This window comes from Panicum hallii, chromosome 9, assembly GCF_002211085.1.
Source record: "Panicum hallii strain FIL2 chromosome 9, PHallii_v3.1, whole genome shotgun sequence".
Lineage (NCBI taxonomy): Eukaryota > Viridiplantae > Streptophyta > Magnoliopsida > Poales > Poaceae > Panicum > Panicum hallii.
Window position 1 is genome coordinate 9,170,633 of NC_038050.1, and position 23,113 is coordinate 9,193,745.

Here is a 23,113-nt window from a genome sequence, read left to right on the forward strand (position 1 = left end):
AGAATCCTTTATTCAGTTTAGACCCTGATTGTTGGCACCAAAATGAGAAGATGACACAGATTGAGAATGAAAAACTAACTGAACCTTTCACAGGAGAGGAAGTCAAGAATGTTGTGCTTACTATGGATAAAAATACTGCCCCAGGGCCTCATCATATTCCAATAGAATTTTATCAATCATGTTGGGAGATCATCAAAGCTGATATCATGGATATGTTCTTTGAGTTCTTTTCCCACCAGATGGACATTGGTAGACTGAACTATGGTGTGATTTCTTTTAATTCCTAAACTAAAAGATGCTTGCTCCATACAACAATACAGACCGATATGTTTATTGAATGTTAGCTACAAGATATTTACAAAAAATTTGATGTTGAGACTTGAAGCTTGTATGAGCAGAATTATCAACCCCTGGCAGACAACCTTCATTAAAGGCAGAAATATAATGGATGGAGTGATGTCTCTTCATGAGATCCTGCATGACACAAAGCGTAGAGGGAAGAATAGCCTAGTCCTGAAGATAGATTTCGAAAAAGCATATGATAAAATAAATTGGGATTTTATGTTTGACTGTTTCCAACAGAGGGGATTCTGTGAAAAGTGGTGTGCATGGATTAAGGAGGTCTTGGCTTGTGGGACTCTTAGTGTTAAAGCCAATGATGTGATTGGAGCATATTTCAAGAGTGGGAAGGGTGTGAGGTAGGGGGACCCTCTTTCTCCCCTGCTATTTAATCTAGCTGCTGATTCTCTGGCCAAAATGATAAAACAGGCAGAGGGGAATGGTCTTATGAAAGGTTTGGTGCCTGAACTGATTGAAAATGGAGTGGCTATTCTGCAACATGCAGATGATAATATACTTTGTCTGCAAGATGCTAATACTATCGCACAGAATGCGAAACTTCTGCTATACCTGTTTGAGAACATGTCTGGACTGAAGATAAACTTTAGCAAAAGTGAGGTGATTATGGTATCACATGATGATGAAAAAGCTCTAGGTTCTCAGACCTGTTTAATTGTGCTACTGGGAAATGGCCAATGAAATACCTAGGAGTACCTTTGTCTGGCTCTAAACTACATGTGGCTGACTGGGTACCCCTATATGAAAAGCTTATACTCCATGTCTATGTACCTCCTTCCCAAAACTGTACACAAAAGATTGGACAGAACAAGAAAGAGGTTCTTCTGGCGGGGCAGGGCCCGGGGGGGGGGTGTGGGGTTGAAAAAGAAGTATTATTTGGTGAAGTGGATAAAAATTGCAAAACCCAAAGACAAAGGTGGTTTGGGAGTGCATGATCTATGAAAGCTGAATATTAGCATGTTATGCAAGTGGCGGTGGAAATCAGAATTTGAAGAAGGGGTTTGCCAGAACATTGTGAGAAAAAATATGTTAAAAACCTGTGTGTGACCCAACTGAAACATAACCGAGTAATTCCTCGGTGTGGAATGATCTTCTAAAAGTAAAAGAGTTCTATCTAAAAGGGCGACTCATGTGCAAGGGTGATGGGAAGGCGACAGATTTCTGGAGGGATCCATGGTGTGGGAGTGTCCCTCTTTCAGAAAAAAACCCAGCTCTCTTTGCGATCTGCAATGATAATGAGGGTTCAGTGAGACGTTTTGTCGACAAAGCCTGGAACCTCTCTTTTAGAAGGTGGCTGAATGAAAGTCAGCATACAAGCCTGAGACAGACGAGGGATATGCTTTTGGCCTGCCCTCTTCCTAATGCGAAAGATTGCCTGAAGTGGCGATGGGAGAAATGTGGGAAGTTCAATGTGAAATCCCAATAGAAGCAGCTGTGCAGGGGTGATGTGGAGGATAATAACAAAATGCTCTGGAAGGCTAAACTTCCACTAAAAATAAAGATTTTTATGTGGCTCATTAAGCAAGGAGCCATTCTTACCAAGGATAACTTGACAAGGAGGAACTGGCAAGGAGATAAAACTTGCAGTTTCTGTTGTGGGGATGAAAATATAGAACATCTGTTCTTCTCCTGCCCGATGGCTAAATATATTTGGAGCCTGGTGGCCATGGTGATAGGGGCTGATTGCAGACCTTCGTCCTTCGAGCAGTTCTAGGTGTGGGCCCGTAGATACATGCCCAGGCATAAGAAGTTCTAGGTTCTCGGCTTGGCTGCTGTGTGTTGGTCTATCTGGAGATCCAGAAACGCCGTCTGCTTTGATGAGAAAAAAAAAATCCGATCTCCTACTGAGATTGTCTGTCTTGCTTCGTCCTTCTTGTCATACAGGGCAGGTCTGCAGAAAACTGAGGACAAGACGGAGCTGGAAGCTGGCGCGGAAGCCCTGAAGAAGACGGCACTACTCTTTCACCCGCAGGAAGCCCCCCGTGACGACGCCGGAGTTGTGCTACTACAGTAGGCAGACAGGCTCTTTCCTCCTGGGGAGCATGCTGGTGTGCTGTTTTGGCGCTGCGGAAGTGTCTTTTTGGCTCGTTTTCTCTGTAGTTATCTAGCTTTGCTAGCTGTGCTGTCCTTTGGCTGAGTGGCAGTCATCCTACTGGTTGTTTTTCTTTTCGTCTCCCTGTCGGTTCTGTACGTACCTTAAGCGAACTGAGATTTGATCCTGAGACTTTGTTGTAATTTCGTTACTATGAGTAATGAAATTCAGGCGTGGTCCACAGTGAATTTTTTTTACTCAAGTACATTAGCACACAGGCACACACATGAAATGATGTAATCAATAAACTCCATTCGAACTGATTCAATGTTAGGAGCGGTTCATGTTGACGGTCCTTAAATCCTTAATCCGACCATCAACTATACTCACAAATAAAAATAAAAGAAAACTATGCACCTTACTCATATATTTCATTTACAATAACTCCAAGCAAGTATTTGATTTCATGAACGCAAGTCCACGACAAGGGACAAACATACACAAAACGCAGGTAAAATACACAGAAGATCCTATCCTGTAATTACCTAAAGATAAGAGCGCCCACCTGGCAGAGCAAACCACCTTACCATGGTACAAATCACCAAGAATCATCACCAGGATCCACGTGCCAGCCAGCTAGAGGAAGGTGGTGCCAGGGAGGCACTACCTGGGGTCGGCTAAACCCAGATTCGGCTGAACCTGGTCACCTTCCAAGCCTCCTGATCTTTGACGGGAGGATCGTCCTTATCTTCTTACAGGCAGTGGTCAAGATTTCCATACGAAGGGATGATGGGAACCGACCTCTCAAGCTATAAAAGGAGGCCTCCCCCCTCATTCACATACACACCACACAGCCTCTCTCTCACTTTGTGACTTGTAATCCTTAGACTAGTGGAGCTAGGCTAAGTATTTCTCTTAGCGAATACAAATCATATTCGGAGTCTTAGCGCAACCTTCGGCCTTGGGTATTCCTTTGTATTTGACTTCTCAGTATCTTATTCATAATACAGAGTTCAGTCATGGTTGCTATCAGTGTTTTCCTAGACGGAAAACGGTAGAAGAACGGCGAGGGGCCGTTTAGGGTTTAGACGGGTTTAGACGTGTTTAAACGGGAATTAAACGGCCTAAACGGTTTGCTACTGTAGCACGATTTCAGCAAGATTAAAGAGGACTTTACTAACCTTTTGTGAAGTAAACTTGAAGCTTTTGATTTTGATATCCTCCCAAGTTGAGATATGTGCCTGAAAAAGAAGGAGCAGCTATTAGAGTATGGTGCAGAACTGTAGAAGTATAGATAATAGTGCATTACAGGCAGCATATGAACAAGAAGAAGATTAAATAGTAGAATACATTAAACATGCCTCCAGGTGGAGACTTGAGGAAACAGTGAAGGAGCAAGAAAAGGAGCATTACCTCACAGCAGGAACGAGTTCCTGCCTCCTGGCGGCAGAGAACTGGGCGGGCGAGCTCTCTGGACGCCGGAGGAGCACCCCTGGGCGCGCGCACCTCCCTGCCTGGGGTCTTGCGGGAGAGCCCCTGCTTGAGGTCTGGGCGTGGGCAGGGCGCCGGAGTAGACTGCCTGGGCGAGGGTAGGGCGCCGGCGGAGAGCTCCACGGTGAGGGCGACGGCAGGGCGCGGAGGAAAGCTTCTGGGTGGGCGCGCCTCCCTGGGCGGCGGCCCTGTGCACCGGCGACTCCTCCCTGGGTGGCGGCGGGCACCAGGGAGGCTGGGAGATGGAGGCGGCCAGGCGGGGGTTGAGAAAAGTGGAGGCTGGAGGGCGCTCGTGGGCTCGTGGGCTCATGGCGGGTTGGGAGTTGAAAACAGCCCAACTCCGAAACGGACAGAAAAACGGTCCACACGGTGTTTAAAATCGCCCAGGCACCGTTCCGTTTCGGCCGTTTCGGCCGTTTAAACATGCGCTGACCGTTTAAACCGGTCAACGTTTAATTTTTTCGTCTAGGGCCTAAACTAAACGTCAATGCCTCGTCTACCGTTTAGACCCGTCTAAACGGCCGTTTAATACTGTTTAGGAAAACAAGGGTTGCTATACTATCTTAATAGTTTATCGCACCATGTCTTGTTCTATCATAAGATGCTATATATGTGATTGGGCCAGATGAACTAAGTAAGGATATTGGTTCCTTATGCTTTCGGGCTTGATCTAGCTCTTTACTTGTCAATCCGAAGGGTGGGAGACCCGGGGGAGCTAGGGTAGTGACCTCATACACGGTCGTGGTGCTTGGGTATGCGGGATCCCTCGGATATGACTGTGCTCCACAGTATTAAGGGGTAGGTGGCAGGTGGTGACAGCCCTGTCCATTCGCTGCGCTTCAGCGTAGTTTGTGAAATCACCCATGTTCGGATACAGTGTTGGAGTTCTGAAAGATGTAACGACCCTAGCAGTACCTGGGTCGAGACATTCTCTCTAATATCTGGAGTCTTAGCTCTGATCCCTAACCATTTATCTTGTGTAAGTATGAATAGATGCTTATAGGATATTCTTTGTATGCCTATGCTCCCACTAACTTTAGATTTATTCGTTCTTTATCTTAAAATTGGCATGCATGTGTCGCATTACCCTTATTCATATCATTTATCATAATTTATCCCTATATAAAATATAGTCTATAGCTTATTAATATTGTCCTACTAATTATGTATCTAGTAAATTCTTTTACCCATGCTATCCTTTGAGAAAATATAAACATACCAACACACGTTTTTAGGTGTCATCAAGGACTAACAATCCTAGTGATGATGCTAAGAAATGCCAACAGTTCATCAACAAATCAACTAATATGCTAGCCTGCCATTCACCATGCCATGAATCAATCACGGTAAACCAACAATATTCTAGCAAACAGGTAAGACAACCGCAACAATCAATAACGAGAGGTTGGATATATAATGGCCTTTAGGAGTGGTGAGATACAGCAGCGGGTGCTGCTAAGACGCAGCAGCAACAGAAGCAGCAGCAGCAGTTCAGTTCTTGAGCTCGGGGAGCAGCAGGCCCCTGGCGTGCATCTGCTTGTACATCCACTGCCAGTTCTCCGGCCGCACCTCCCCGCCCAGCGCCCGCGTCACCGACCCGCCGCTGCACGCCCCGACCTTGCAGCACTCCTCAAGCGGCGGCCCCTTCACCAGCCCGTACAGGCACCCGCTCGCGAAGAGGTCGCCTGCTCCGGTCGTGTCCACCGCGTTGCTTTCGCCAATCGCCGGCAATTGAACAACCTGGACCCATTCATCCATCATTGTTGTTACATACTTGTGGTCAATTTCCTTTTATCCACAAAAAAGGTAGGCTTGTGGTCGGTTCTCAATACTTAACACCGGATGAGATGAAAATACGTGTGGAACTAATCTCTGAACACTTTTATTCTTGTAATTATTGTTAGGTCCTACTAAATATTCTCATTTGCTAACGTTTCCACATTCGGCGTATCAACTGAAAATGTTATTGTCATTCTTCAGAAGATAACTATCCAGATGTCATTCTTAAGAGGACCACCATTGAAATTGGCTGCAAAAATTGTTAACTGACCGTGCAGTTTACAATTCGACAAGAACTTGAACCTCACCTGTTTGCCATGTCTCGCCATACACCCCTTTGAAGCAAGTGTCACCACGGCCTATTTGCAGTACTTGCCCAAGAATGCAGGCGCCTCCTCTGGATCTGATGTCGGACCTCCCCTGCAGATACAGGCAACAGATGAACACCAGGCACATAATTTAGGTAGCACTTTGTCACTTGAAAAGATGTGAACGAATATTTTCTTTTCTCTTTGAATTCACCATTCTTTTGTCTATCCCTACTTAGATACGTTAACATATAATTGTAGCAAGAGTCACCCTATAACCTCTCTAGCTTCATCCTCATTGGCGAAGCAAAGGTCAATGTTGCCAATCTCCAAAAGATTAATGAGTTTTGACCTAGAGTCACGAACCATCTCCATATATCCAATCAATCAGAGTAAAATCAGATAGTATTTACAAAGTTGACCTCAACTGAGCAATTCTTTTGGGTGAGGAGAGCAATCAGTTTAGTAAAGATGCTTACAGACCTCAAAACTGGCCAAATCTAAGGATACTGAAAGGCCTTCCTGTTTAGCAATCCTAATAGCTTCAATAATCTGTTCCATGTTCTGCTGTGCATATCTCACAACAAGCCACTGCATCAAAAAATTCAGAATTAACAAAAGAAATATGCTAGGATGTTTTTTCTAAGAGTAATATATCATGAAATGGTGTCCATGAACGAAGGAAAAAGAAAGCACCTTGGAACCTGTGAAATCCTCTTTTCTAAACTCATTGGCCTGTTACATGGACAAATGATCTCACAAATCATAAGATTGTTAAGAGATAAGTAACCTATGCAACACTTAACACTGAATCAAACAAGTGTATATCAAAACTACAATAGCTGATGATACGAAATTTTGCAAGAACTTGTTTGGTCAACCAGATGAGAATGATATCTCACTTGTGGAAAGTCGGATAGATGACATTCCTCAAGTAACAGATGCGAAGAATGATATCCTGGTATCTGCCTTCACTGAGACAGAGGTGAAGGAGGTTGTTTCAAATGGAACACAATAAAGCCCCTGGCCCTGATGGTTTCCCAGCAGAATTTTTTCAAGTATTCTGGGAAATAATAAAGGAGGACCTTATGGCACTCTTCAAAGATTTCCATGAAGAGCGCCTACTCCTTTAGGCCCAATTTCTCTTCTTCCTTTGCTGATTCTTTCGATTGGATAGAAGCTCATACTCGACTTCAACAACTGGCTTGGCCAAATCCCCAGCTCCTGTCCTTGAACATAGTCTCAACTTTGGAGTGATTACATTACTTCCAAAGACAGTGGACGCGAAACAGATACAACAATATAGGCCAATCTGTGTTCTTAATGTCTGCTTCAAGATTTTCACAAAAGTTGGCACCAACAGGTTGAATAAGGTAGCTCAAACAGTGGTCAGTCCCTCCCAAACTGCTTTTATGCCAGGTAGAAATATTATGGAGGGGGTGGTCATACTCCACGAAACCATTCACGAGCTACACACTAAGAAGCGAGATGGGGTCACTTTCAAAATTGACTTTGAAAAGGCCTACGACAAAGTTAAGTGGTCGTTCCTTCAACAAACACTAAGAATGAAAGGGTTGTCACCCGAATGGTGTAGATGGGTTTTGAAGGAATGGTTAAGGGGAGTAGTGTTGGGGTCAAGGTCAATTATGACATTGGCCATTACTTCCAAACTAAGAGGGGGCTTAGACAAGGCGACCCTATGTCTCCCGTCTTGTTCAATATAGTTGCAGATATGCTAGCAATTTTGATTAAAAGAGCTAAGGACGACAGGCAAATCAATGGTGTTATACCACACCTAGTGGATGATGGCTTGTCTATTTTGCAATATGCAGATGATACCATCATTTTTCTAGACCATGACATCGAACAAGCAAAAAATATGAAGCTTTTCCTAAGTGTTTTCGAATAGATGTCTGGTCTTAAGATAAACTTTCACAAAAGTGAAATCTTTTGTTATGGACAAGCGAAAGAGTTTGAAGATGAGTATATCAAACTCTTTGGATGCAATGCTGGTGAGTATCCCTTCAGATATTTGGGGATCCTAATGCATCATCGACAACTCCTTAATATTGATTGGAGGAAAGTCGAAGAACGTTTTGAAAAGAAGTTAACATGTTGGAAAGCTAAGCATTTGTCATATGGAGGCAGATTAGTTCTCCTAAACTCAGTGCTTAGCAGCCTACCCATGTTCGTGATGTCCTTTTTTGAGATACCGAACAGGGTTCTTAAGAAACTTAATCACTACAGATCGCGTTTCTTTTGGCAAGGTGATTCAGATAAGAAAAAATACCGCTTAGCTAAATGGGACATTCTCTGCCGCCCCAAAGATCAAGGGTTCCTTGGAGTCATTGACCTCAAGGTTCAGAATAAGTGCCTTTTAAGCAAATGGATAGTAACCTGCTTAACAACGAAGGCACATGGCAGTCTTTACTCAGAAACAAATATTTGAGCTCAAAATCTCTACCACAAGTCCAAGCTAAACCGAACGACTCTCATTTTTGGAGAGGGTTAATGAAGATTAAAGAAGAGGTCTTGGCCTGTGGATCCTTTGAGATTAAAGATGGGAAACAAACGAGATTTTGGGAGGACACTTGGGTGGGCCAAAGGCCATTCAAAGATCAGTATCCATCAATTTACAACATAGCTCACCAACCACATGCATCAGTAGTGAGTGTGTTAAGTTCAGAACCCCTAAACATTTCGTTAAGAAGGGCATTGGTGGATGAAAAACTCCAAAAGTGGCTTGACCTGGTAGCTAAGATAACCAACATAGATTTAGTTGAAGGGAGAGATCACTTTAGATGGAATTTACATAAATACGGGATCTTTACTGTTAGATCTATGTACCTCCACAAGATAAACCAACATGCTCCCTTTCGCCACAAATTGATTTGGAAACTAAAAATCCCTCTCAAGATTATAAAGATCTTCTTTTGGTATCTCCAAAGAGGAGTTATCCTAACAAAAGATAATCTAGTGAGGATGAATTGGAAGGGGAGTTTGAAGTGTTGCTTCTGTAATTGTAATGAATCGATTATACATCTCCTCTTTGACTGTCATCATGAAAAGGAGATTTGGAGGATAGTCTATTTAGCTACAGGGTTAACCCCGCCAAGATCGATTTCCCATATGCTAGGGAATTGGCTCTCAAATTTTGATGACAAGGAGAGGCGTGTTGTATCAGTGGGGCAGCTGCATTATGTTGGGCTATTTGGAGATGTCGTAATGATATTATTTTTAACAAAACCAAGTATTCATCATTTATGCAGGCTGTTTTCAGGGGACCTACTGGTTACGCCTGTGGGCGCACCTGCAGCATGAAGATATGAGAAAGGTGCTGTTCCGAAGGGCGAGTCTTGCATTGGAGGCCGTCTCCTTGGAGATAGCCAATCGGGGGTCGAAGCATAACCTCAGGATTGGTTTAGATCCTTTTTCCTTTGTTCATTCCCCCAGTTAGCCAATGGACGGCTATGTTTTGTAGTAATCAAATGGCTGTATACACTTTGTAGAGGCCGGAACTCGTTTCCATTATCTAAAAAAAAAGATCCAAACGTCACATGGCCGCCGGCCAGCTAGGAAAAGGAATGTGGTGGGGACGCAATTGAAGTTAGAATTCGGCAGTAATGCAACAAACTACCTCTAAACAACCATGTGATGGGAAATGATCCACCCGGAAACTCAAAAGGAAGACAAAAGGAAGGGACGGGGTGAGAATTCCGAGTATGTTGGACCTTGAAACAGAAAAGGAATTTCCGACGATGAACAACACTGAAAAGAAGAACATCTGGTAATCAATACCGCATAACTGATAGAAGTCGTTACTGGCTCCATGAGTCCGGCGGCCATTGCAGGGTACAATTAATTGGCGTTGCGATTTTCAATTTGTGAATTGAACGGATGAGTGCGCCTGGATCTGTTTAAGTGAATTGTAACCATACGGCCGTGATGCGCGCGGGGAGGGAGGAGCGCGGAAGTACCTGCTGCGAGCTGCCGCGGTCACCGGGGACGCGGTCGAGGAGGGACCAGTTGACGCGCGCGACGTGGTCGATCAGCGCGGAGAGGAGCCCCAGCACCGCGGGCGCCGCCGCCGCCGCCTCCTCCTCCCTGCCGGGCCGGAGGGAGGAGGGAGGCTGCTGCTGCTGCGGGTGCTCTACCTCCGCGCCCATATGGGATGGTCCTATTGAATTGACCGGTCTCCCTCCGCTGTCCCTCTCCTCGATCGGAGGAGGAGGAGGAATGAGGAGAGCAGCTGTGACTGATTCGCGGTGATCATGCTGATCTTTTCATTTCTGCAATAGAAGAATTGCATCAGCTTTTTTGTTTTCACAAACCGCATCATATGTAAAACAAGAGTTCAGTGTTCACTTTATCAAATAGAGTTCAGTGTTCACTTCATCATATGCCTGTCTTCCCTGTGGAGCCTCGGTATGAAGAACAAATATGTCAGAGATCAAGGCAGAGAGGTTACCGCGCGGTCGTCGTTGCCACACAGGCTCCAGCCGCCGCGTTCTGCTGCCGTGCAGGAGTATACGGGATGCAGGCACGCGGCGAGGCTCGTTACGGACTACGTCGCCGCTGGAGCTTAATGCTTCTGATCGGGGGCGGCGGCCGCCGGCAGATAGAACGGAGCGAGAAGCGCCGATCCAGATTCCAGACCAATACAGGGTCCTATATGCAAATATTTGGCTCGCGATTAATAATAGCGATCCAAAATAGGAGGTATTTGGAAATGTAGGGTCAATTCACCTGCTAATACATGAAAAAATAAAAGAAAAGAGAGAAAATATATCTAATGGTATGAAAATAAAGTGTCACATGTTTAGAGTCCCATTTTTCAAAGTCGATGGTAGTAACGGTAAAACTGCGAAGCGCGATGTTTGAAGTACCAAATATGTAATTTTCTCGGTTCATTCATGTTATGTTTCCTATTTGTGTTTGGTTGCAAATTCTGCGTTTTCATGAAATTATACCGCTCCACTATGCTCTCCAAACTTCACATGATGTAAGCCAGCAAATGAAGTCTATGGTCGCCTTACTAATAGAAGATAACTATCCAGTTTTGTAATATGCAAGCGCATTAGCCATTTGTGCCTGCACCAACTTTATTCCTTTTTTGAAACGATCAACTTTATTCATGCAGTGCATATCACGATCTGTTGAAGTGATATTTTTATGATTAATGGTGGCTATTGAATTAACGATGGATATAAACCTATGGGCTGGATAGTTACCAGCAACAACGGTTACTATGATGGATGGGGATCTCGAGAAACTTCTATGCAGCTATTTGGTGGATAAAGGGCCAACCAAAAAATACAGGAACTTAGGAGTGACCGCTTCAGGTACCGATGTACAGTTCTAAAAGACTATTTGACAACATGGGAACATCATCTACTGCTTATGCATGTTACATTGTACTTTATTGAATTTATTTTAGGCGAAAATACTTCGTTTTCAATTTAATAGTGTATATCCAAGCTTATATTTACAGTGTTTCGCTATCTTTCCTAAAGAAAGATAATATATTGTTATCAAGCATGGAGCAGAAATTCTTTTTTTTTTTTGAGGAAACATGGAACTGAAATCCTTGTTTGTTCATTGTTGCAGTGTGCTTACCAATTGGCCAGCATTCTGCCGGAAGTGGAAAACACATGATGAAAGTTAGTTAGGAAGCAAACCGTTGATGCAGCAACCGGGTTCAATTCACTGAAGGAAGTTACCAATCCACAGTTTAAACTATGGGCAATACCATGCCTTGGCAACGATGCAGCTGCACTTGTCAGTGGCCTGCTCTTGATTTGGCACGATGCCCCCAACGATTCCTCGCAGTTTGGCACGGTGGATTCTTCTTTCAGCCAGGAGACGGCCGGCAGGTAGGCGCAGGAGCGCAGCTGCGGCTGATGTGCGTTGCAACAGTCTTGGCTCTGACCGAGAGTGAAACGCGCGTGCAACGCATGCGTGGCTGGTGCGTGCCCGCTCATCTGCCATGGCTGATGCTGCGCACGCACGGTGCCCGGGCGTTTCTATCGTTAATCGCCGGCCAAAAATGGGGAGCGGCCTGCCGGTTTCGCCGCCGCGGAGAGCGCCGAGCCCCCTCAGCCAATTTAAGCCGCCCGCTCTGTTCCTCCCACGCGCTTCCTCCTGCGGCCTCCCATCCATCTTGGGCGGGCGCCGCGCGGGGTTGGGGCCCAGCAGAGCTCGCCATGGCGGCCGTCAAGTCCACCAGGCCCCACCACCACCGCCGCGCCGATGCGTCGTCCCCGGCGACCTCCCTGGCCGTGGCGGCGGCGAGGGCCCAGGACGCCCCGCGCCACCGCCCGCGGGCGCCGGTGCAGGTCCGGGAGCGGCAGGACGGCGGGCAGCAGCAGCAGCAGCAGCTGCGGCGGTCCGCGGCATTCCCGCCGCGCCGCCAGGTGCGGCGCCCGCCCAAGCGCTGCGACAGCGACCTCAACATCCGGGAGCACCGCAGCTGCAGCGAGGTGGCGGGCGGCACCGCGGCGGGGTGCGCCGCCGTGTGCTGCTGCTTCCCCTGCGTCATGGTGGAGGTCGTGGTGCTCGCCACGGTGCGCGCGCCCGCGGCGCTGTGCCGCAGGGCCGCCCGCGTGCGCAAGGGCCGGCGGCGCTCGGCCTCCGCGGGGCAGGCGACGGAGATCTACGAGCTCCTCGTGGACGACGGCGGCATTGTCGAGGTGGACGCCAGCGCCGCCGAGGCGGTGGCGCTGCCCGTGAAGCCCGCGCTGGAGGAGACGGGGGAGCTGGAGAAGGAGGTGTGGGCGAGGTTCTACGGCACCGGCTTCTGGAGGAGCCCGTCGAGCCTCGAAGAGGACAGTTGATCGGAGCAGCAGGCCCACGAGCGACCCAGCTCCGGCGACGCGTAGGCGCGCGCTCCTGCTCGCGCGTGCTTGGTCGGGTTTCCTCCGTTTTCCGCGGGAAGAAGAGAAGACCGAGGAAAAAGTAGAGGAAATTTGAATCGTCTGTTGGACGCTACCGTTCTTCGTTTTTCCATTCTTCGTTTGGTTTTTTCGAAGGGAAAATAATTCCCTTCTACGATGCCGCCGCGTGTAATTAATTAACTGTATATATTGGAAAACGACGCGATTGAGAAAAATGTCTTCCATTTTCCGTCGAGTATTTCCGCTTGGGCCTTCAGGGCCTGATGTCCGCGCAGGGAATTCATGGGCTCACATGCATTTGGACTTTTTCCTCCGAAGGAAGTGCATTTGGGCTCCTTTCCTCCGTCTGGCTTCGTTTTCCTTTTCCTTTTCCTTTTCTCTCCGTGACTCTCTACGTATTGCCAGTTGAATTGCCCATCCTGCCTGCTGGTTCTGACCGGACCGCTAGAGACCCAATACAATTGACCGGACCGGACGTCGTGCAACTAGGACAGGACGTGGTGGCAGCGTGATGGTGATGTGCGTCAGGCCAGGGGCTAATTCATTATGGAGCGAACACAGCCTCAGCTGAGCAAGCGATGCCACCACGACCGCGCCATGCATGCGCCCTCGCTGGGGACTGATGCGCGCAGGCCCACGCCACGTGTGCGCGGCAGAGTGATCGCAGGCATGCGGCCATGTACGCGCGCGTGCCCGATGGAGAGCTGAGCCCGGCCGGTCATCAACGCGCGGTGCCAGGAGCTCGCCAGCTTGCCATATGCCACCCTCCCGTGTGCTGCACATGTCTCCGGCTCTGGCTGGAGCTGCAGGCGGAATTGATGGACGCCGAACCAAATCAGCCGAGCAGAGCGGAGGAAGCGAGCATCTGGGCCAGCCAGCGGTCGGCCTCGGAAATGGCGTGGCGGCAGCAGGCCGGCCCGTCAGTCGAGGGGGAGGGAGGGAATTACCCGGCACAGGCTGCACCAGGTGGTGGGGGTGGTGGTTGTAGGGGGGCCGCCACCCGGCCCCCGGCCGATCGCGTGAGTTCAATGCACCCACGTGTCTGATCGCTGATCGACCACAACATGTTCAGAGGAGGCTAGGAGAGTAGTATAGTGTACCGGTGTTATTAGACCAACAACTTCTAGCCTAATGTACATTAGACTGCTAAGCTAGTGCACTGGCTCTAAGCTTGTGCAACTGAGATAGAAAACGACTACCTCTCCATTGGTTTATCCTATAACACATTGTTTAAAGCATTTTGGATCCTACAACCCCTCTCTCATTAATAGTGGGTTGTCTATTTTTTTCTATAAGCTAGCTCTTAAAGAAGAGATAATTGTACACCCTCTCTTCACATTCTCTTTCTTTCATTCATGTAAATAAAATGATGTGTTGGATTTATACGAGCTAGCTGCGGTGGTCTTGTTGGAGTAGGCCTTACGGGTCGTGCTTACTTGTTCTCTATGCTCCCTCTCGTAGCCCCCACTTGTGAGGCAGAATTGACTATCTATCTTCTTTCTCTCTCCCATGCAGGAAATAAATATTTTATAGTTCCTTCGATGTTACGAGGCACAAAAGATCAAGGGCCTGCTTGGTTACAGGCCATGGATTGCCACGTCACGGCTGTCGCCACACATGTGGTGAAAAATGAACTAGCATCTTGAGTAAAAATTGTGGCACGTCGCAAGTGTGTCAGGAACCAAGCAGCAGCCTTCGTTTTGTTGCGACGCCAAAGATAAGGCGTGACGATTGATGGCGGGCAATCAAACACGCAAATCCAACATTAAACGATGCCACCTAATAAATACCACATTTCTGCAGTGTCCAACAGCGTACCACCCCCCCCCCCCCCCCCCGGGGACCCCCCACCCCCAAAAAAAAAGCTCATGAGAATAAGGTCTTGGATTTTAAATTGTTTTTTTACTTAGAAGTTAGAACCCATAGTTCTTTTGTTAGTGTGCAATATGGACAAACATATAGTAAAATAAAGGAAGTAGTACTAATGTACCCCCACATGAAAAGGTTAGAAAATGTTCCGTCTACAAAATTAATCACGCATCACTATACAACTCAAATTCGTTACTCTTCCATTTGAAATTGCTATTCTTATTTTTGTAATATTTAGTAGCAAAAGAGATCGTTTTGTCAAAATAAATACACCGGCATAAGTATATACTAAATATTCATTACTACCTCCGTCCTAAAATATAGCAACTTTAATTAGATTTGGTCAAAGTCAAATATTTTTATCTTTGACTAATAATCTCTATAAAAATAATTAATTATAAATAAAAAATATTACACATTATGATAGTTGGTTTCATCATGAATCAACTAATATTATTTTTATGTTATCAATTTTTATAATTTTTTATTATCCATAGTTAAAGTTTAAAAGATTTGACTTAGAAAATATCTAAAAGTAGCTATATTCTAGGATAAAGGGAGTAGAAATTTCAAAGTACCATAAAATTATTAAAATATAATACTAATTATTTTAAAGTAATTGGTCAAATGTTACCCTAATGGCATGAAATACACCAATGTTATGTCAAACTAAATAATAACGAAACCCAGTCGACTTATAAGTTATAACAACACAAAGGAAGCAGAAAACTAAATAACAAAATAACATATCCAACACTCCGTACAGGGTTTATGACTCCTGATCAGACCAACTATATATAACATTTGCATTGGCATAACACTGATATTTGCACAAAGGATAATTTATTTCAATCCAATATTAAATAACAACACGATGAGGTACTTATTCAGTCTTGGTGATAGAGCTGGTAGCATTCTGTTCTTGTACATATATATATATATATGTCTTAATTTCTTATTTCTTCATGATATCACTTACCTATATATGTATGCCACTCGCAAACGGATTTGGAATTAAGGTAGTTTTGCTTTCTAAAATTACTTACAACACGGAATCAAGATGGGTGTTGTAGGTCTCTAGTAGAGATCTTGGACTTTCTGGGGACGACCTGCCGCACCAATGGCCTCATCGAGCTTCTTGCTACTCTCATGGGTCCCAAGGCCAAAATGTATGTTTGGAAAATGTGCCCACTGAAATGGAAAGAAACAATATAGTCATATGTATTAAGCTGGATCCGTCCATATATATGTTGTTTCTATGAAATTCATTTATTTACTTATTTACCTTAATTAATATTATCTTCATTCAAATAGATAAGGCACACACATGTTTTAGGGGTTCAATACTTTTAATCTTTGACCAACAGTTAGCCTCTTGTAATGAAGAAATTATTTTATGAAAGCATACATTATCATCGTATTGACCATACCATGCCAGGTTATGCCTTATTTAGGATAAAAGGTTGGAGAAAAAACAAAATAAAGATGGATATGCTATATTGAGTAAATTACTACTAACTAAAGGGATCCTTGGTAGAAATTTATGTACAATATGCTTATATAATACAAGATTAGTTTATGAAAACCAGGTATTCAAGTACCAAGGAGTTATAGAAATAAAACAAATATATTATTCACTGAATCATTATTACAAAAGTACATTCAACACATGGCATATATTATGACACATCCATACATTTTATTATCAATGCAAAATTATTATTCACAAAATATTTGAAACTTTTCCAAAACAAATTTGATTGACTTTGATTATTCTTTGTGGAGATAAACAGCATGTAGCCCTTGGACTTGACCTTATCTTTTAAAAGTTATTTTTATAAAATCCAATACCTAATTTTCATGCAACTTCTTTTCTCTCTCTAGCTCATTTTAGTGGGATAATTATTGTACATACATCGAATATGCATAAATGCTATGATATACAGTTGTGCTTTATGTAAATCATGTACTAACATTCTTTGCTGCAGTGCTGAATGCTTCTCTATGACTTATGGCGGGGTTGCTTGCTTTAATCCTCCGTATCTCTTCCCTAAAAAAATCATGTACCATATCAATACATGTTTATAAAAAGTTTATTGTTTGATCCTAAAACGAAAACCCACCGTTGCAACAAAATAAGAAACTTAAAATTAGGTTGATCAAACTCACTTAATAAATCTATTGTATGCTGATGGAACACGTTGCCTTTTCTCTGGAGCTGCTGTTTACACCAAAAGGGTAGAGATATGAGGTTAATTATATTATAACTCTTATGGAAATGGACAGATATACATGATTTTACAAAATAAAACATATTTTCAAGGATATAAAACTTTTGAGGTGTGAAAGGCAACGATTTTAAGTTAGATGTGCCACATATGTTATTTTATTCTTTTTGAATAAGTCGTATCCTTTCCAATTGAAATAGGTAATAAGTTGAATTTATCATCTTCACAAAATCTCTACGTCAGGGTTCAATTCCATGTTGGTGTAATAAGTTGAAATGGGTAATAACCACGCAATCAGCAATGACATGGTTGTGCTAAAAAAAAGTCCTAGTTCATGAGAGTTTGAAAAACACATGAAACCCTTGCATGAATATCTCACACCAAGCAAGGATGACCTCAAGATTAGGCCCAGTACAGCCTTTATTTTGACATTATATTGACATTCCAGAAATAGAAGAGCGTCAAATATATGCATTTGGGATATTTATCAACCAGCCTTACTTTTCTGTATAAATTATTGGTACACATACTGTTTGGTTCATTCATCAGGAAACCTGATGGGTTTCTTAACAACACCATCATTTACTTGCACGCACTAGTTGTGACCACACTTCATAGTTACTAAACCTGATTGTAACTGAAAGCTAATTTTACTTGCAATGGTAATGTTCAACCAGTAAAGTTGTGAGAATAGTAATAGAGCAGAAAATTAATAAGTATGGCCGCTTTGTACGACAAGATGAGCATCATGTGCTGATGTGACCTTTTATCTTTTCTTTCTGTCAAAATTAAGATGTACATTCATACAGTCTCAGAAAAAAAGATAATATGCATACATGGCTAACCATTGCACAAGTAATGTGTGTTTTTGTGTGATTCAAGTAGGTCACTTTTATTGACCACATAATAAGTACTTGTCTATGAGATATTTTATCATGAACTAACTTGAACTTTTAATTTCCAAATTTTCAAATTAACATTTTAGGAATGATCATTTTAGATTTCAAGTTTTGGTACTTTATTATCGGCCAAATTGATTTTTTTCCAATTTCCACATTAATAATTACTTCAGGAATCATCACTTTGAATTTCAAGTTTAATTTCAATTTTATTTGAAATAATAACATTGGATAATTATACTGAAGTAGAATATACTATTTGAAAATTACTTACTAATAATTAGCTGTATCATGTCTCCAAAAATCACTTTGGGTATAAGCTTGAATTTTTGTTGGTTATACAGTACTCAACACAGACTCATTTCTTTTTGTGTATTTCATGTTTTGTGGTAAAGAAAAAGGGAAGTTCCCCTAAAACTTGCATTCACTTAAGTGTGTATAATTTAACCAATTTCGAACAAATATATGTTGAGGGAAGCAATGTCCAAAACAGTTTATTATGTCCATATATCGATAAATAATTGGGTTCAATTCCATATTTAAGTTATCTGAAAAACATGCATATGCATCAATCTTACCGCGAATGTGCAGCATATGATCTTGATCTCCTTTTGTTGAGAACATCATTGGCATCCGGTATTTTGAAGGCGAAGGTGCATACTCAGAGAGGTTTTCAGTAAAGCTGATATTGTGAACCTTGAAATTCTCCTGCACCAACTGAAACAATCATGTTAATGTACTGTGAGAACTCCTTTTTCAAACGAATACTGCATAGATATAGTGTACTTCCATCTCCAGTATGTAGCAAACATACAGTACAAAGTAGCTAGTGATACTATGTTATAAATTAAACACACTTTAATTTAATAGTCGATCCAAACTGATGCATGCATCTGGTTCGAAGCATGTGTAAGCTTTAAAACTCTTCCCTGTGAGAAAGCAGTACCGAACGCTTTAGTTTGTCTCTACTGTATAAAGTATTGAAAATGACATGACCCATGCATGCACATTTTGGCTTTTATCTGCTACCTATACGTAGGTAGGGCAACCTACATGATGTTTGGCATCTCTACGTACAATGCTGTCTTCCAAGAACTTATCGTCTAAGATATATCTAGGCTCTTTTGCTGTAGTAATAATAGTGCAGAATGAGACACCAGTCAATAGTACAGATTAGGAGTAAGACATCGAAATATGGCATCCTGGCCTGTAAACTTTTGCAGACATGTTGGCATGCATGATTACAATTTTGAGGTCACAAAAGGGTTTAATTAGCTGCTCTATTAGAAGTGTGTTGGGTTTTCTTCATATTGCATGCACAGATCTTGCACAAATTAATGTTTCTGTTCATGTCAACCTGTGAGTGATTCTGGACAGGAAGTGACTGTATCAGTCCTCTCAAGTTCACTGACAGCAGGCCAGTGCAATGCCCACAACGGACTGTCACAATGTTCAGCATGCTATTGCTCGGGACACTGACCTGCAGGTTGATCATAACGAAAGACTAGCATTAGGTTTATTGAATAAATTTAGTAACAATGGTTTACAGTTGACTATAAACGAAAAAGATGCGCAGTACAAGAAAACAAGTAGAATGAAAGAAGTGTTGTCAGAACAGAAAAACATCATTGTGGAAAAGTAAAAAAAAAACTCCTAACTAAAATTCAATGCAGAAATTTATAGATTACAAGAACGAGGAGTGCGAGCGAGGCATGATCAAAAGCCTTCTCCAGATGCATATATGATGCGCAAAGCTATGTGTAGTGTAGCTTTGCTATACGTACGGGCTTCGTTTCTCTCTCTTTTCCTTTTTCTGTTACCACTGCCTAGCTGCCTGACTGCGAAACTGTTGCTTCATGACTTTTATCAGGGCTCTGCGGATCAGACCACAACTGGGGCACCCTTTTCCAATGTCTGTACACTGGTTCCCTTTCCCTTTCCATTTTATTTTCAATTTCCCCTGGCATCACTGCCACCCAAGCTGAAGAAACAAAAGCCTGCTTTGTTTGATTCCTCACTGATCTTCTTTTGTGCACAAACTCCCACAAGGTCAGAGTAAGCTATAATAAACAAGTGAGTGTATGCCCTACAAATGATTGTGTGTGCTCCCATGAGGGGAGTAAACTCGAATCTATCACACTTCATATCTTGCCCACACACAAAAACAAAATCACAGAAGTACTCCTAGCTATGAAGCATCATGCAGCTATATTTTGTTATATGTGTGTGATTTTTAGAGAACTCATCCATTAGTACGCGGCTAGCTATATAATCTTTTCCCTGCTCCATGCATATCCTCTATTCTCTGACATATACACAAAATATATACCAAAAGAATACTTGGCCAGAGTTTGTAGAGAAAGATGCGATAGACAGTGACAATTCAATGCAGAAGCCACTTTGGCACGGCATTCTGCAATCTATGCATGCGTGTAAAAAGTGAGCCATGCAGGTGTGTGGCAACAAGATAGATCGACCTCCTTTTTATCTTTGGCTAGGAGAGAGGGAGACGGCATTGGAGTTGCAGAAATGTGTACTGCAAGTTCAGACTTCAGAGAAGGCAAGATTTCTAGCGAAAGATCTTGTAGCTAGTACGTAACGACACTGCACGTATGCATACACATCGGTGATTGATATGGCGCAAGTGGTCAGTGCAGGATCTCCCTTAATATATTGATCTTTGCTGGTACTACGTTGGAGAAAGCAAAACGGAATTCAAGTTGCTGTGAAGTGTAGAGAACGGACCATATATATAATGTTAAAGATCGTAGATCGATCTCCTTAGACATTATTTCAACAAAGCTCAACATTTCCAATTCGATCTTGCTTGACTATATATATGCTAGACAAGGTATATAAACCCGTACCGTCGATCACTGATCTATAACTAATTGCCTGTAGTAAAAGTTACAGTAAGAAGTTTGAATGAATAAGTCAGAAAGAAGAACTTAATGGCTGATGAGTCATGAGACCTCTCTGTCTCTCTCTCTAGATGTAATCTGGCCATGCCTTTTCTTATAAACTTTTAGGCAATGTTTATACGGAAATGGTGATCACAATCCATGTATGAATTGAAAGGCTGCGAGAAAATAACTATGTACAGTACTGAACTAGTTACTTCACCGGAGATCGAAAGTAGAAAAAAGAGGAAATCGAAGCAAAACCTAGCATATATAAATTCTGTACAATTAGCTACTAGTACCCTCCCTTTTCTGCATGATTGTTTTTAGCAGAGCCGACTAACTTTCCTTTTATTCAGGGTCACTGAGGTTTTGTGGAAAGAAATCATATAGAACTAACCACAAGAGATTCAGACAAAGCCCATGAAAGGGAAATAATAAGTAAAAACAGAGGAAGTGGTACTTTGGATCTTCTCGATTGGTGACAAACTCACCTACCGTCCTACGATACTGCTTCAGTGTCCATCCCCTCTAATCAAATTAATAGCTCTGATCTTTGGAGAACTCTTTGCGGTTAAACTTTCGAACTTCCTAATGGAATTCTTTTGTTCCAAAATAAAAATTGAAGTAGCAATGCTAGAGCAGACAAATCTTTGGCCAACATATATGTTAGTCGAATAACCCAACTTCCATAGTTTTAGAATATAATATATTATTAATTACCACCTTTTAGCATATTATGAACAACTTCCCTTTTCTGTGAGGAGGAGTAAGATGGTTTAATTAGAACATATTAAAAAATCATGTCTAGTTACTCTTGTTATATATGCACTAAACTTATAGACTTGTTATGGTTAGTTGTTATTGCATGCTCTTTGTTGCAGTTCAAGTCAGGAAAGGCATAAATCTGACTCCCTATATTGTTTGTTAAAACCAAACCACCAGACTGGTATGCAAGAAATGGTCCTCATGAAGAGAAACTATGTACACGCATCTGCACCTTCTTCTTCGTGAAGATGGCCAAAGCACTTTAGCACGCGCGCGACTACATCACATACTACACCAGGCAAAAAATCTACCAAATCTCTATATCCGAGATCTAATAGACCACCACCACTTAACCATAGTAATTTCCCAGAAGAAGTACACACAAGGCGATAATGCTTGAAAAAGTTGCGAGCATATGGAATTGCCAGGCCATACCGGAAGCACAGGTATATATGTATGTAGTGGAGCTAGCACCCTTGCTCACTGCTAGTTTCGTCTAAGACGCTAGCTATTTAATCATGGTTTTCCCAAGTGAACAGAAAAAAGGTGCAAGAGAAGCAGCTCAATTTTCAACGTTTGCTGACCTTGACCTTCTCTCGCTCATGTCCATGGTGAAGAAGTACTCAATTGAAAGGTACAAGAGACCAGCCGCTCCCTTTAAATAGTTCAAACCGAACTGAAGAGTTGAAAAGGAAAGGAAAAATCCACTGAACCACGGGAAAAGAAAAGATCATATCGAAGAAGGACAGGGAATGAAACGAATGGGGGAAGAATCCAGAAATTTCTGCCAACCTTCACAAAACAATTTAGAGAGAAAAACGAAATCCAGCAGGATATACCTCTCCAAATCCTACATAATTAGAGATATCATGACGCAAATGGCACAGCCAATCATTTCATGCATCTCTCCTTGTAGATCTGCATGCGCTTCAGAGGAAGCGAAGAACTGGGAGAAGACAAAGGCAGATAGGAAAAGGAGAGAGAGATCAGATGGGTTACCGCGAGAATTGTGTTGCAGAAGTTGCAGTGCACGTAGCACACATGCTCCGGCGCCGGCGCCGGCGCCGGCGCGATCTGGGCCGACATTCCTCCCGGTCACCTTGCGTAGTTACCCCAACAATGGATTGAAGGAGCTAAGAGGAGGAAGATGAGAGCTGAAGCAAGCTGGACGAGGATATGCAAGCAGCAGCAAGCAAGGACTAATCAAGGAGACCAAAAGTCAGATAGGATTACAAGATATATAGAAGTAGCTCTCTAGTAGCTACAGCAGCGACTTTTGGTAAATACAGAGGTGTAAAGGTGAGAGGAAGGATTGAGCTACTGATTTCTTGTTAGAGAGGGAGAGAGAGGGAGCTAGGGAGTGGTGGCCTTTTCTGTTGTGGCTGATGTGTGAGTGCAAAATGCTATAATGAATAGTTGGGGCCTCGTAGTGTCTAAAAGGATTCTCTGTGTCAGATTACTCAGCAGCCATATGTGAAATAACGGATGGATAATTTCCTCTATAGTTCGAAAATAAGTTCTATTATTTCTATGTAGCTCCATGCATGTAAACAGATCCTTCCCCAAAAAAGAAAGATATCAGATCCATG

The 23,113-nt window shown here is 43.2% G+C and overlaps 2 protein-coding genes and 1 pseudogene across 5 annotated transcripts; 1 reads left to right on the plus strand and 2 right to left on the minus strand.

The window, feature by feature from the left end:
- Positions 1-5,114: 5,114 nt before the first annotated feature.
- LOC112876614 lies at positions 5,115-10,210 on the minus strand (annotated as a pseudogene).
- A 1,836-nt stretch (positions 10,211-12,046) lies between these two features.
- LOC112877862 lies at positions 12,047-12,971 on the plus strand. The gene has a single exon (XM_025942236.1). It carries the CDS (start codon positions 12,171-12,173, stop codon positions 12,798-12,800), a length of 630 nt encoding a protein of 209 aa, XP_025798021.1. The 5' UTR covers positions 12,047-12,170; the 3' UTR covers positions 12,801-12,971.
- A 2,584-nt stretch (positions 12,972-15,555) lies between these two features.
- On the minus strand, positions 15,556-22,888 carry LOC112876009 (protein YABBY 2-like). Of its 4 annotated transcripts, none has more exons than XM_025940035.1 (6): positions 22,524-22,888; positions 19,214-19,336; positions 18,435-18,564; positions 16,899-16,947; positions 16,704-16,779; positions 15,556-15,920 (listed from the first exon to the last, which is right to left on the minus strand). In XM_025940035.1, exons 1-6 carry the CDS (start codon positions 22,608-22,610, stop codon positions 15,807-15,809), a joined length of 579 nt encoding a protein of 192 aa, XP_025795820.1. In that variant the 5' UTR covers positions 22,611-22,888; the 3' UTR covers positions 15,556-15,806. The 4 variants fall into 4 exon arrangements, with proteins under 4 accessions (XP_025795820.1, XP_025795819.1, XP_025795818.1 ...); XM_025940034.1 differs by having other exon boundaries at positions 16,899-16,950; XM_025940033.1 differs by having other exon boundaries at positions 18,435-18,573.
- Positions 22,889-23,113: the final 225 nt, after the last annotated feature.